Below are 16483 nucleotides of genomic sequence, written 5' to 3' on the forward strand. Positions count from 1 at the left end.
ATGACATGTCCAACTCATGGTAGTGTTGGATTATCTATTGATGGATCAGTATATTTACTAATGTTTGTCGACAATATGTTAGCTTTTGTTTGAGAGGTTGTGCTTATTCCTTGAGATTTTATGAAAATGATGTGTTGCATCAAATAAAAAATGCCTACATCCCTTCTTGATCATCTTCAACCAGCTAAATTGTAGCCTCTTTTTGTGCATGCACATAGAGAGCAGGATTGTGTTGCTCTAAGTTTAATGTACTTTTCTTTCAGTCAGAAAAGCACCATCTCAGCTCAAGTTGGCAAGGTAACAGCTGAGAAAACCTTCCAAAGCAGGATAGAAGGAGAGAGAGAGAGAGAGAGAGAGAGAGAGAGAGAGAGAGAGAGAGAGAGAGAGAGAGAGAGAGAGAGAGAGAGAGAGAGAGAGAGACAGACAGAGACAGAGAGAGAGAGAGAGAGAGAGAGAGAGAGAGAGAGAGAGAGAGAGAGAGAGAGAGAGAGAGAGAGAGAGGGCTGGGCTAAGCTCTAATCTCGCTGCTGGCTGCATTTGTGAGGAAAAGACTTGGGAGCTTTACCTCATTCAAACACCAAGCTTCCTTCACATGTCCTTTTGTCTTATTTAACAGTTCATGAACATGCAACGTTTTCTAGTTGTCTATTTTATTACCTCCTGAAAAATGTAATGGCAATGCTTAATGTTAAAAACAAATGTTTCTTATATGAGAGTTTTCCCTTGGCAGACGTATTGCTTGCATAAGCAATTACAAGGAGATTGAAAGAGCACACAAATCTGATCAAAATGTGACTTTGTGAAGTGATCACGTGCATACTTAAACTTTTTGAAGGCTAAAAGTTTAAAACACTTTGTTATCTACCTAAAATGAAGGTGATGATAATTTGGAGATACAGAAAGTGCTGTGAAATGACATACCAAATGTGAAGCGCTATTATCTTGATATGCAAACAGTGTAAATCACTCCAGAATAACACATTTTACTGCACATTACCAAACAAACTACATTCCATTATTATCAAACTACATTATTAATTATCTCATTGTGGACCATAAGTATTCTAGGTTTCGGATATTGTGAACCTACATCAAATATCAGTGGCTAAGACTACTTCCAAACTCAGAACAAACTCTTTAACAACATAAAGGTTGTTATATAAAGCAAATCCACCAACTTCACTGTTTTGAAACTATCTCTGAGCTGTATTGAGTTTCAAAACTATGTTTCAAAACAGTGACTTGGGAAGAAAATTGGGGATCTGGGGTCGCTATTATGTTTGAAAGAGGAGAGAAATACATGCAATAAAAAAACAAGACCCCTGATCTGTACTGCGTTATCGGCCACTTTGTAAGCGTGTTCAGAGGATGTCGCCTGTCATCTTTTCATGATTAATTCACTCACAAACATCCGGCCAATTAATCTACAACAGTAATTACAAAAGTCTGGCAGCTCAGTGGTGCTGAACCAAGCCAGTCAACAGGGATGCAGCTCTGGGTAACAAATCTGTCCAACAAAATTGGCCATGCTGGAAAATGTCAGGTAATTTTTTAATGGACAACAACAATGATAACTGAGGCACAGTTGTGGACATACAACAGGGGAAAGAACATGTTGTACCTACTGTATATGTACAAAAAAAAAAGATATGTGGACGTTGGAGAGACAGCAGCTAATGTGTTTCAAAAGAACAACAAAACTTCAAACTTACCGTGACTTGTCCAACCAACAAATTGGCCTTTTCTTCTTGGACTGTAAAATTAGTGGGTGTGGTCGGGTCAAACTCAGGGTCATTATCGTTGACATCAGTGACGACTATGTTCACAGTAGTCGTGGATGTCTAAAGAAAAAAATAATTAAACAAAGAGCACAATAAAGACCAATGCTATTCAGTGTTCCTTTGTATAATATGACTTTGAAATAGGGTGTATACTGCTTATTACTCATCTACATTTACAGTATAGGTAGAGTTACATGGCACTGGCTTATGCAATTATTTGCTCAGATCCCCATCAGCTGTCACTATTGCGGCAGCTTTTCTCGCCTGAAGTCCACAGGAAGGAGCAATGACTAAATCAACTATACATTTTTACAGCAAAGATATATTATAAAAGATTTTGTTGGCATTTCACCTGAAGGGAATCAGATCAGATACAATTATGACAATTATTAGATGGATTGTGTAGAGTTGTAATAGTTTGTCAAAATTGGACTTGCACATATATAATAAAGAAATGTTTAACGTGTACATTACAATGCATGAGATATGATAATCAATAACGGATATTATTATGAAGGATATGTAATTGTATGCATAAGAAGATCACTGTATGTTTTATTACTGTATACTGTTCAGGAGTGAATGGAGTTTTAAAACAAATTGTTATTACATGTGTTAGGAATGTGAGACTGTGTCTTTAAGAACTAGTCCCTCCAAGAAGTAGTGCCTTCAGTTTGTAAGTAGGCACAGTAAGACATTGAAACATCGGAAGTAGAAGGACTTTGGTTGTGCGGACTATTATGTGACTGAATCTACCTTTTTTGTAGTCAGCCAAGAAGAAAATCTCTGTCGCTGACAACGTAGGACCAACAGGGACACAGAGATTGAGCAGAGGTGTTGAATGGGGAGAGAACTAACCAATGGGGTCCGTATGCCCAGCGACTGGACAGTATTTAACACGGGACAAATCTTTGTGCAGGACTTCCTGTTTGAACACAGAGGTGGCAGGTAACCGGAAGTCCTCGATCAAGCACTGTATTTACTGCATCGTCATCATCTTTTATTAAATCATTTTATTATAACTCATTGAATTTTGGACATTTCTCCTCGCAAGACCACCCGGAATTTAGTACATTCTTTCAATTGCCATGAAATTTTGCCTAGACAATCCAAATTCGAGAGGATGAGTTGAACAACTTTGGTGATCCCCTGACTTTTCATCTACAGCAGCATCTTCTCATTTTGAATTATCCCATCCGGTATACAGAGCTGCTAAGAGGCTTGTGGTCTTCTTGACAAGTAGAACACAAATTAATGTCAAGTTACTGACATCAACATAGACTGTGTCACAACCCCTGTAAAAGTAAATAATACAACTATTTAATGTGTCGAGGGATACACATACAAGCACTTACATACTATCAGTGATATGGAGTGAAATTTGAACGCTGACACTAATGCTTTGTTTGCAGAAAAATATGGTGTACTACTCCTGGGTGTATTGACCTTCTACATTCCTGTTTGGGCAGATGCTTTGGTGAAACTTATCAAACGCAAACTGTAAAAGGTTGTAAGATCGGGGAAACCAGAATCTGGGGCATAGACACATCAGATTAGATCCATCACATCTTCCTTCCTTTTGAGGATGGAGGATTCCGTTACTTTTTTTATGGCATTGGAGGATGTCACAGAATATATTTGACTCATGTTTACAGGGAATTAAATCATGCTTGTGTTTGTCATGTATAATGTGCTGTGTTTGTTTGATCGCAAAGCTCTTTGGCTCTCACAGCAAATTCCCCCCGGCATCTGCTGGTAACCTTCAAACACTAACACAGTACACACACACACCGATAGCACTTCTATAAATCAACGTAGAAAAACGGCTGAATCTTTGAAATCTATAAACGCTCAGTGCCCTGAGAAGAAGCTGCATGCAAACAATGGAATAAATGGTCTCCATTGGGGGGAGGAAGGACGGAAGGAGCAGTCGGCCCCTGCAAGAGATAAACTCCCCATAAGACATCTGTTTGAAGTTACCCTTGCAGTTGAGACACTGCGCGGCAATGTCACAAATTAAATGACTTCGTTAATTTCACCTTCATCACACTCTCTGTAGGGAATTCCTCCACCATTGTTGTTTTCTTTGTTCCAGCTTCTGAGAGGTACGTAATCGGTCCATTCCTGAACCACTTGACATGGCAACTCATGCTGAAAACCATCACACTGCATGCCTCAGATACCAGAGGACGCAGCTCACCATCAGTGTGGTGATGGGATCTACTTATTTTCAATTTCACAGAGGACCCGAAGCCAATTAGCATATCCATCCTGGCGTGGGTGTCGTTATCAAAGCCAAAAAAAAACTACTTCTATGACCAGGACTGTGATTAATGAGCTGCTATTATTTATTTAACATAAATTAGATGGAGCTCTGTGATGTCTCGTCTTCCATCCTCACTGTCTGAAAGATCCAGAGGTGGCTGATGGTGCTTTCACCTTTCAAGTGACAAACCTGGCCAGAAGCCATGTTGCAGGGACTGATACAATCAGGCTGTTATGTAGTCCCTTTCTTGAGGGCAAGAGACGGCTTCATCCGTCCTCCCTTTTGGGATCTGAGTCTTCTTGATGGTAATGATTACAGCTTGCACTTTTGAGAATACACATTTGACTTCACGAGGGGAACATTGAAACCTTCATGGAATAAGGAACTTCAATGTACTAAATGGGATTAGTACTGACATACAATTATTGCATGAAATCAAAGTTCACCCATGTGGATTTTTATTAAAATGAAACCAATCAATAGTTATGTCGTACATTCTCTTTTATGTATTACTATTGCTCCTTAGTGAAGCAAAAGTCTTATTATACGGTTACTCAAATAATCAATGGAATAATCGGTAGAATAATCCATTACTAAAATAATTGACAGCTGCAGCCTTTGTGCAGATTTGACAATACTTAAAGAGCACCGGGGGAAAGATGCCTTGCCTCTCCTCTTTGTGTCGGGTTTCCATGGTTACCAAAGTTCTGCGCTAATTACACATCTGAATCCCTGGTGTCCCCCTCCTTTTCTCTGTCGCTCCCTCCTCTCTGTGCCTCCTCCTGTGCTTATTTTGATCTTTTCCTTGTCTCCAGCCTTCCTTGCAGCACTTTGTCTTGCTGAATGAGTCCCTCACCTCCAAACCTCCAACAGCCCTTTACCCATCCAAGTCACTCCACTTCCTTCCTGTTGTGACAGCATTTCTGGCTAGCTGTGACATTAGGCCCATACAAGTCTGCCACTAATTTACTCTGAGAAGTTTCGCACACACATACACAGGTAAAGGGCATTGCTTGTACAAGTATTAGGACAAAGGACACCAGCTTGTGGTTCCTTCATTCTGTGAGGTGATGCCCCATTTTGCGCTCTCTTCTTTTATTTGCTCTTTTCTCTCTGACCCGTCACTGTCCTTCTCCTCTGCCCCACACACTCTAACGGTCTTACTTTGCACTCCAACAGTTCTGAGACACTCACACAAACTGTGACAATCCGGCAGCATGTAATGCGTCTCATATAGCTCCATTTGACTGACAGATGTAGTCTTCCGACAGATGAAAACGAGCTGCAGTTCTGAGTGTTTGTGCGTGCACAGGTGAGAGGGGGGCAATCGACATTACTCCTGTGACAGCTCATCAGCTAATGTTCATTACCTATCACGCTGCATCTTAAAAAAGGAAACCACGTTTCACCTCTGCCTGGAAGAGAGACAGCTGTGAAAACTGAGCCAACTGAGGTGAAGTCTAATTAAATTAAGAGTGTTTATATGATTATCTGCTCTCGGTGGGAGATGGAGCCGCCAGCATTGCATTCACTTTTAGTTATAGTGTCTACTGTTTCCCCAGGCGAAGTTAAGACAGCTCTTTGAATGTAAACACTCAAAACTACTCGTGACGACATTGCATGGGCAGCAGTTTAATAAAGGGAGTAAGTAGGAACTCAACTTTTACAATTAAAGCTTAGTTACTAGTTATGGCTAGTTCTGCTATATAGCAAATCATTGTATAGGCTTTAAGAATTGTCTTTACACTAGTGCTACGTTTCCACTAGTTTGCATCTATACATTATTCTTAAACAATTTCAGTGAGCACTATCCATCCACTTTGCCAAAACAATTGTTATCTGGTCTTGAAAAAACGATTCCAAATGTTTTATGTTACAATCCTTTGGCCGTTCCAAAAAACTGTTCAACATCTGTGGAGCAAAACTGCTTTGATTGCTTAAACTAGCTGCAGTTAAAAAACATACCAACAAAGTAAACTTTTGTCAGATGTAAACTGTTAACAGTAGATGTAAGAACAGATAAACCTTTTAATGTACAGTCTCTGTAGTTGTATCTTAGCCTTTGACAGTGAAAAACATTAACATTAGTCTTTCCCATTGTCTTAGTAAGGCGAACACTTGGCGAGTGAGAATCACTGGAGTTTGAAAGAAAAAGAAAGGCAAGGGAAATTAATAATAGTCTGTATGTCAGTCCTGATTAACACATCTGTGCTCAGGGAAAAAAATTACTTGAACCCCTTCACAATTATATCCAGCAGGGGCTTTTATTAATCAATGATGAAATCCCACAAAGGAACTCAACAGATTACCAAATGACAAAATTTGAATTTCTGCATCGACTTAAATTAACAGGCAGCCATTATTATTCTGTTATCGCATTGGTTTTGCACCTCTCTTAATGCTACTACAGTTTTTATGAATCTGTGACAAAATCACAGGATATTAAAATACGTGACTTCATACGCACAACTAGATTTTCCAAGCTAGTAAAGCACTTGGGCTTGATAAGCAACATTTCTGCACTAATAAGCTTGTATATGAAGATCATATTTGAGCTTAATGCGGATTCAGGCCAATGGTTTAATAAAGAGGGTTATGCCTCACCCCTCCAGGGTTCCCATCGGAGGCTGTGACAATCAGACGGTACTGATCGGTGGTCTCTCTGTCCAGAAGCTCTCCCAGAAGCAGGAGGCCAATCCTGTAGAGAGGGGTCAGAGAAGACACTTTAATATTTAATATTATTAATACAATTAATACAACGACCTCACAAAAAGAAACACAATATAAGGCGTGTGTCATATGAAGAAAGAACAGTAACTTAAACGGATTTGTAAAAATGTTTTTAATTCTTTACTGCTGAACCAAAAGAGAGTGATCGAGGACGCAGCTCTTCATTTACTTCCAGATTAGACAGATTTATAAAACACGGTCGCTGAAAGAGAAGGGTACGTTTTTGGCTTCGAGCAGGTGGGCTTTTAAAAGCTCCCACTCTGTCTTTCTCTCTCTGTAGCCTGCCTCTTGCTCCCAAAGCACATGGACTACAGACAGAAAGATTCATGTTTCCTTTCCACAGACTGCAGCAGACACAGCAACCCTCCTGCTCGTTCACAAGGTATAATTTGGCACACGCCGAACACAAAGTGTGGTTGCACTCCCAAGCAGAACGCTGAATTATCTTTGTTTGCACACACGACACCGCACACGCACACGCACGCACACACACACACACACACACACACGGCTCTGCCAGAACCACAAATAGAAGAAGAGATGAATGAATCTAAACGCACTGCTAGATTAATGCCTGTTGCAATTCCCTGCCGTCCCTTTGCTCCTTCACAGTTTTAATTTAAAGCTTCTTTGGCCAAGCAGAACTGGACCGCTGCCGCCTTCTTACCTCTCTGGCTCATAACCGTCAAACTGTAAAGCCTTGATCAACACCATCTATTTTTCAAAACACTTGTCCCAAGTTAAGGTGAACACTTTGGTTTAAATCAATTACATATGATGATCGGTGGTTCAAAAGGGCAGATGCGGCTTTCTAAAAACACCATAAATATGCAGCACACCATCCTCCACTGACCGCTATGCTCATGTTTATTTATACATAAAAGCATGCCGGTAGAAAATAGGCCACTGTGTGCTCAATGAAGCTAAAGGTATAGGGAGCATTGATGTGTGTAAAATAATGAAGATATACAGTGATAACTGTCATAATTACGGTAATAATGATGATGATCTCGATGCTGATGATAACAAAGACTAGAATGATTAATGCCACTTAGTCAGATTGGGGAGTTTGTTCCTTCCTGCAGCTGGAGTGCTGAACTACACTCGAGCGGCTGGGTCTGAGCGGTTCACTGATCATGTGTGATAGCGTCCTGCCTCCTCTCCCCAGCCACCGCAAGTGAAAAGATGTTGTCAGACTGACAGGGTGCTGTTAACAACACTGTCTGGAGCGACAATGGTGCAGGTTAGAGACTATCCATCCGAGTTGCACCAATTCAGTCTTTTCTGCTGCTTAGATCCCTGAATGGCAACTTGATGTTCAGGACAGTAGTGCCAGGTGGCATGACCTCAGATACAAACACTTTGATGTGTTAATAATCACTTAAAGGGATAGGTTTCCAATTTTCAACCAACTTTCTATCAGTATAATGTGTAAGGTATATGCATCCTCCATGCTACCAGCGCCCAATAACCCCTCCACCGTTAATTAACCTGAAGAGTAATCTCCAGGGATGTTTGTTTGAACAACAGATTGTACTTTTTCTTTTTGTCCGTTACCACTGGAAGACCATGGCAGAAGGCAAATGTTTTAGTTGATATCGAAGATTGTGATTTTACTGTTGTCATGACATTCTGAGCTACTTCGGCTATACTTGGAGGAGGAAGAGGCCCCCACAGCAAAGAGTCTCGCACTTCCTTTGTCTTCTCAGTGGCAGCAACAAGCCCAGTGCATTTTAGATGTTACAGATGGTCTCCTTTTTAGAGAAAGGGAATAAAAGACAATTTTCTCTGGTCTCTGTAGCACCAATAAAAACAAAACAATTTGCACCTTTCTATTTCATACCTTGTTTTATAAAAAGACTATATTTCCAGCAGTGAAATACTTCTTTATGATAAGCTATAAACTTCAGCTATTTCCCAAGGGTAAATCAAAGACTTATCTGCGACATAGATATGTACTTGAATTGTGTAGTTAAATTTAAAACCCTTGTTTTGAGTCAATATAATTAGAACTGTGCAGTGTTTGGTTTCACAGGGCTGTAAAAGATGGACCTTCTTCTCTAGTCTTTTTCAATTGCAGTTTCAATTTCTCTGTGAAGCAAGAAAACCGGCTGCCAACTGAACAATCAGCCGCCAACTGGATACCTGAGTACTGAAAATTCGAAGTTGCCATGGCCTCTAGGTTTTTGTGACTTTGAGGTGTGACAAAAAGGGCTTTGGCTTAAAAGGGGATGCTTTCATCAACAATAAAGAATAGCAGCAAGATCTGCTGATTATAGCCCTACCGACATTGGGTTGTTCAGGCTGTTACTGAATCTAATATTTTGAAGTGTAAAAAATCAATGCATTGGCTGAAAGCATTTTTTTTTAAAACACATCGTGTTATCAACCTTGATACAGATCCATTAGATGTATTCAGCATCGTGACAAAGGAATATATCTTTAGTGTAAAAATAAACTCTTAATGTGCTTTATGTAACGATGACACTAAATTATCACAAACCTAATTTGGCATTTTTTTTACAGCCAGTTCTTGTTATTTATTGGCCAACATATACACTGATAACTATATATAGGCCTGGCTATTTTGTCTAGCTATATTTTCACCGCACACTTCAGACTGCAATGTTAAATTTATCTCTGGTGGACAAACTATAAAATTGAGACAGTATTTCTAAATGACTCCAAACACATGTATAGACATCCTCTACTTATCGGCTGACAATAATGCCACTATATCTGCAAAGCACTACAATCAGGTTATGTATTGATGCATATATTTATATATATCAGGAAGTACTTAAATCTACTTTGTTCCAAACTGACACCGACCATAATATTCAAAGATACTGTAAGTACTGTGTACTGAATATGTGACACATCTGAAGTGGACCCACCAGACCTGGGACTTTATTAGAAATACTTTAGACTTGTTTTTGATGTGTGGACCGGATCTGGCCTCGGCCTGTTTGTCATTTCTAAATGTTCTCTGTATAGCGCCTGGTGGCTGACTCAAGGGTGAGCCCTGCTCACTCCCATAATGGAGAGTGAATCTGAAGCAGTTCCACCTCTTCCCTCAGAAGAACCTGGCCCATTTATGGGAAGTTATATACTTGAGAGCTCATCATTCATAATAGCTGGATTGAGCAAGCACCATATGTAGCCTGAACCAGAACATGCAGCAAAGGCAAAAATCTCTTTACTGAATCATATTGGAGTTCTGAAGGGTTGGAAAATGAAAGCATGATGTAGGGCTCTGTATACTGCACACTCATCAAGCACACCGGCTAATCATTCTTTGATTCACCATGTGTGAAATCAGCACCTGCTTGACATTATTATATTGCTCGGTTGCTCAGAGCTTGTGACGGGGTTGTAGAATTTCTGCCAGACAGAGAATGTACTGAAGGAGGTTTATCTACTCAACACGATTCTGGTTGAAGAGATTACAATAATAATGGCATCATAGTCTCCTATTATTTGAACGTATCACTGTTTCCGCTTGCCGTTCAAAACTACAAAGCCATAAAGTAAACATGCCTCTATAAAACAAACAGTTTTAACACTGGAGCAGATTAAGGGTAAACAAAAGGCAGGGGCGCACTGCTGCAACACAGCTTGTCCTTGCATAGTTGGGAGACTGAGGAAGCAGAGAAAAGCGGCTTTAATCAATTAGTGAGAAACGTGGCTGGCAGGGTCCTGCTTTTCAGTCTCTCCATGTCCCTTCCCTCCATATTAGCTTGCTTATTTCATGGTGAAAAGCACAGACCACTTCAATATTTCATGCATTTATCTTGCTCCCGATTAATGGCTTAGTGGGGTGATTTTTGATTAAAATACGTGAGGTAAGATATTTGGGGTACATTTCCTTTCCAGATATATTTTGTGGTTCAGGCCCCGTCTTCTATCAGAGGAACCGAGCTACAGAGAAAGAAGGAAGAAGACCTGAATAGAACTATCAAATACAGTTTTATCCTGTGTGATTTTTCTGAGTTACAAGTCAGCTCTGCTTTTTAGCTTCTAGTAGCTCTGACTTAATCGCCCACAGTTGGTAAAAAATGTAAGTCTCTCATTGTTTTCTTTCAGCTTATACATAATAATGGCAGTCAGATGACCCATGAAAGAATCATTTTCACCTCATCATTCTACTGAGCCATAAATTAGTGTTTTGCAAATATTAACCAACAATACAACAATAAATCTCTGATCTAAGATATATTTACTTGCGTAGTAAACGTGACTCTTGATTCATAAAAACAGATTGATTATTTTATAATCCTAATATTTCTCAATTTGTAATCTGCATATATCTGCTCCCTATTAACCTAATGTTATAATGTTTGTCCATATGTTATTGTTACTATTGTTGTTCATGTCTACATTTTCTATTGCATGTCTATCTGTCCTGGGAGAGGAACTCCTCTGTTTTGTTTCTGATGTTTTTTCCCTTTCTCTTCCTGCAATACAGACTGTAAATCCCTTTGAGGCAAATTTGTGATTTGCTTTTCAACTTGGTTCATCGGGATTCTTGATGGTGCCAGCAGCCAAGCGCCAGTGTTCATAAAACAAAGTCATGTATTGGCTAATAAATCAGCCAAAACCAATGATAGGCAAGTCAGCATCTACTCCCTACCATCACAATCCCTTAGCCTCTCATTCCCACCACCATCACTCGCTCTGGCAGTCTGTATCAGAGGGAAGCTAATGATGATGGTCAGACTCTGCCTCTTCGGTTTCAAGCGCCTCTTCTAGTGCCAACAGTCAACATTGTGGAACAACATATCATTACTGTTTGTCCAAGTGTAGCTTTTGCACCTGAGAGAACATCATGAAACACAGAAGCTTATCAAAGACTTCCAGCTGAGTTGTCTTTGTCTGTGTGATAAAGCAGCCACTGTATACAACAGCTTTGTCTCAAAAACCTAAAAGAAACTCTCAAACTGATGTGAGTGTTTGAAGTGTGCCCTTGCAGAACTTTTCTATAATAACAACTAGTTTGTCAGGGGTTTGTTATGTTAGCTGAACTGTAATCTAGCACAGCATTTTGCAATCCATCCATTCTCCGTACAACTATCCTGTTCAACATGCATTGGGCGAGGGAATACCACATATAGACAAACACATTCACACCAACAAACTACTTACACTCTCCAGTTCACATGCAGACTCCTATTGCCTATCCTTATTTTCACATTATTAATTTACAAGCCTTTCTATCCATCCATATAAATACTCAACCGCCCCTCCATTTCAAGTGGGCCTTGGTGAGAATAGCTTCTGGGGCTGGTCTGTACTTGAAAAACATCTGGACTTACGTTTCAGAGAGGTTGAAGACCTTCTGGGAATCCCCACTCAAAATGCGGTATGTGATCGGGTCGTTTTCTCTGTCTGTGGCCTGGGGAAAGAAAGGGAAAGCAGGATCTTGAAGATAAAATAGTGCCATTAAAGTTGAAGGCTATGAGATGTGACAGCTGAGCAACAAAGATGCTCGACTGGATTGAAAGTGAGCATATTGTATGCTGGAGAATGAAATGTGTGAAAAATGTGTTGCTGCTTGAAACTACAATATACCTTAATGTATTAAATATGTCACTTAACTGTAGCATCGTACTGAATGCCTCATTTAATTCCACATTTTCTTATCTGCGTGTGTGTGTGGGTGTTTGCTTTGTTCGTTAGCAAATCACCTGCAGGTTTTGAAGAATAGCTCCTATCCTCATGGCCTCGCTGACTTCCAGGTTGTAGGCGAGCAGAGGGAAGCGTGGGGGGCTCTGGTTGTTGGGAGGCAAAACCTCTATGTACACTGTAGTGATGGAGCTCCTGGTGGAAATAAAAGCACACATCAGCCCACGGACTGCACCTTTACAAATACTGAAGTACCTTGCCCACAACGTAGTAGAAAAAGGTTTAATATAAAAAATAATATATAAATATATAATTTGGATTGCAGAAAAGAGAATAAAACTCAATAGGTTTTGGCATTCATTTTAAGTGGGATATCAAACGCAAAACCGGCCTTTCATTCGGGACTGACTGTTCATTGTTTACTCAATTTATTGTGCAAGACTTCTTTTGTGAAACTGCTATGAAGGTACATTCATTGAAGATGATCAGACAAGTGGAGTAACCATTTTGTAAAGTACACATCACAAGCTCAGTAGTCGACAATGTATGAAACACCTTGTCAGTGTTAGATGGAGCAAGACCATCCGTTTAGTTTGAATCACAATAGCTTGTCATAATTATTATTTCTTAATAATTCAGCCCAGAGAAAACATTCCATGTCACCCAGAATCGTGTGCATTACTATGAATACATATTGAATTAAAGAAAGACTTGTAAACAACGCATGCTGGTAGCTCCTCTGCAACCCTGAGAATGCACACAAACTGCACATCAAACAACTTCATTCTATTGGTGGAAACATTTTTGTTTTGTTTTCACAGAAATCACACGTAAGTAGAGCATTAATGTGAAATACCTTCTCTGGGTCTCTGGTGCATTGTCAGCAGCCTTGACAGTGAGTGCGTAAGACCGGCCCACTGTTAAAGTGACACCAGGCGCCACAATGATGCGTCCAGTGCGATTACTAATGATGAAATGTCCCTGGGCACCGGCCAGTATCTCATAGGTCACCAGACCATTCAGTCCCTCATCATCATCTTTTGCCGTTAACTGGAGAAATGGAGGGAGAGAAAGAGAGACATACACATTATAGTATGTTAATACTTCTATCCGTACTTTGTAGTTTTGCAGGTGGAGTTCTGCACAGCTGACAGTAGCACGCTTACTGAACCAGTCAAGCAGTAAATATTTCCCTTCAGTCAAGTTGCCAGCTCATCGTAGAATACATGTTGATGCCTTATTGTCAACTAATACAGCGATCCCCAACCACCGGTCCGTGGATTCCTTGGTACCGGGCCGCACAGAAAGAATGAATGAAAAAAATGTTGATTGATTATCAAGGCCAGAAAGATGTTTTATTTTGAAAAATGACTGGATTCATCCGTCTGTGTGTCTGAGCCTCTTGAAACATGTCAAGAGGTCAAGTGATACATTACAACCCTGCCGGTGTTGTGGATTAAAATCAAGGCAGAATATCCTGAGATTGCCAAAAAAGTTCTGAAAACCCTGCTTCTATTTCCAAAATCCTGCCTTTGTGAAGCAGGTTTTAAGTTACGGAGTAGACTGGACATAAAGGTTTAAGTTACGGAGTAAAGAACAAACTACAGGTGTCATTGTCTCTCTCCTGTCACCCCGAGATGGGACCGGTTCGTTGCAGTGAAACAAGCTCAGGGCTCCCACTAATTCGGCGTAATGGTTAGTTGTATTTTTATGCACTTTATTTGTTTTTACGCCGGTCATATCATTTTATTACGTCATATTTATCCGTCAGTGGCGCAAAAAAGGTTGGGGACCGTTGAACTAATAGAAACATGACCTTTGTTTCATGTGAAGATAGGAAAAATTGGTTGCTATTTAGCTGAAAGTATTACACACTGCTGACAATTTATTTCTGCTGGTTGCAATATCCTCACTCGTGATTACAGTTTTGAAGTTTATATTGAATGGAATTAATTTCATGCTACCTTTCATATGAGATGGATTACAAATATGTGGAAATACATATTCTAAAAGATGATGAAAGCATAATATAAATATATATCATTTTGTTATGAAATGAATTAAGCAGCGGCTCCTTCCAGCCCATTATTTAGGGCATCCCGCTGCTTGTAATTATGAACTCTGGTGTCTTTGGCTTCTTATCTTTAAGGTCTTGAAACTTTAATCCAAGCTGCCCAGACCTCCGTTTTCCTGCTCCTGACGTTGAAGTAAAAGCTTTCGCATCAAATAAGCAGCAGCATCCTCCGGGGGTCTGCAGCTCTCATAAACTGCTTATAAAAATCGGTTAAGCGGTCATACCAGACATTCTGTGACCCCTGGCTTCATTTCAGGGAGGGCAAGACGACTGATTTTTAAGACAGATCAAATTTGACCTTTTCAGGCTCTGACATTTTTTTTGGAGAGGCTGTGCTGAGAGAACAGATCGACTCAGGGACGAAAAGATCATGCTCCAACTACTAAATAAGAGACAATGAAATTATGGGAGCTCCACATTAATAGATATAGCAGAATGGGGTTATGGAGTTACATTGTGACGACTATCTGTGCTTATACATGTATATGTGCCTTCACATAGCCTTGCACGTGTCCTGTGCATGAAAGCTTGCTTTAGTTGGTTTTAGAATGTGTATAAGCGCATTTATGAAAAAGGAAGATCTGACCTTTAAAGCCGGTGTTCTAATGAAATCAAGCAAACAACGTTCCTAATACATAACATGCATCAAAACATACAAAATACTGCTTTCATTTTAATGCATAGGTAATATTGATAAATGGTCATCATTGATGCCTACCACAATGAATTCACATCAGTCATGACAGCAGCTGTTCTGCAGGGTAAAAGGTGTCCCATGCCTGTGCATTGTGGATGGAGAGAAACACTCTCTCTGACTTACCTGCCACGACTGCAGCTGAGACCAAAGGGACTGTAATTGGACGCTGGATCGTTGTGGTTATTTACTTTGAGAATGAATAAGAGATTCTGTGCCGGGACTGGGACAAAGATGGAGGCGTAGAGCAGAAAGGCAGAACGAGAGGAGAAAGGCGAGCGAACGATCGTTGGATTGATTACCTGTAGGACCGTTTCCCCTGGCTGCATGTCTGTGAAGACCTCAACGCTGTAGGAGACCTCGGCAAACGTGGGCGTATTGTCGTTGGCATCAATGACCAGGATGTTGACAGTTACTGGGATGCTCAGCTGGACGCCATCTGATGCCACCATCTGTAAACACGAAGAAAGAGAAATACATGGTGTAGCTTCAGAAACTGGAGACAAGTAAACAAAGTACGTCCCTTGAAATAAATCACAGAGAGCTGATTCTTCTAGGCAGGCTTATGCTTTCAGGACTGTTCTGCTTTGATAAGACAACAAGTCAGACGGCAACTTTTTTCTGCCACCGCCATTAAGTCACTCACACTTTGCCTTTGCATGTGTTTATTTGTCATACCCTTAATTGGAAGTGCCTTTTCCAGAGATGAAGAGAGAGCGTGTACACTATAAAGCCTGCCTAAAGGACAGTTTGCAAACTGAATGTTCATCTGTCCTCGCCAGCTCTGATCTCCTGGACTTGGCGGGGAGAAAGAAAATAGAACCACAAATGAAGTGTAACAACAACAACTGTGGCGGCGGCAGCAGGAAATACTGTACATGTTTCTGTTGGGGAAATTGCTTTTCCACAAACATTTGCACTCATCGGTGACATGGAAATGACGTAACGCTGTACATCAGGAGGGTGCCTTCAGTAGCAGCCACACATTCACAGTGAGGGTGTTGTATAAAACACACGATAACATACACGACAGCAGCTACTTTCTCTGCCATCAAACATAGTCTCTGATCTCCAGCCAGCCCCGGGAGAGAGATGCCAGACATTTTTTGGGAGCCATGAGAGAAAACAGATTTGGATTCACAACTGTGTGTATAGAGACACACACACACACACACACACACACACACACACACACACACACACACACACACACACACACACACACACACCAAAATGTCAAATGTCAAGCCTGCCTCCTCACACAAACAGTAGGATATGACACAAAACATAAACATAACAATTTTTTAAGCCTG

The 16483-nt window shown here is 40.5% G+C and overlaps 1 protein-coding gene across 1 annotated transcript in view; it reads right to left on the reverse strand.

The window, feature by feature from the left end:
* The window catches only part of LOC306746926 (protocadherin-15-like), a gene marked incomplete at both ends in the record, with an annotated part of 133932 nt that overhangs the window by 62102 nt on the left and 55347 nt on the right, over window positions 1-16483 (reverse strand). The window contains 6 exons of the mRNA XM_079229912.1: window positions 1713-1841; window positions 6652-6745; window positions 12093-12172; window positions 12465-12597; window positions 13259-13452; window positions 15473-15622. Coding sequence (XP_079086038.1) covers window positions 1713-1841; window positions 6652-6745; window positions 12093-12172; window positions 12465-12597; window positions 13259-13452; window positions 15473-15622 — 780 coding nt within the window. The remainder of the gene's footprint in view (window positions 1-1712; window positions 1842-6651; window positions 6746-12092; window positions 12173-12464; window positions 12598-13258; window positions 13453-15472; window positions 15623-16483) is intronic.

This window comes from Taurulus bubalis (genome assembly GCF_910589615.1).
Source record: "Taurulus bubalis genome assembly, chromosome: 14".
NCBI lineage: Eukaryota > Metazoa > Chordata > Actinopteri > Perciformes > Cottidae > Taurulus > Taurulus bubalis.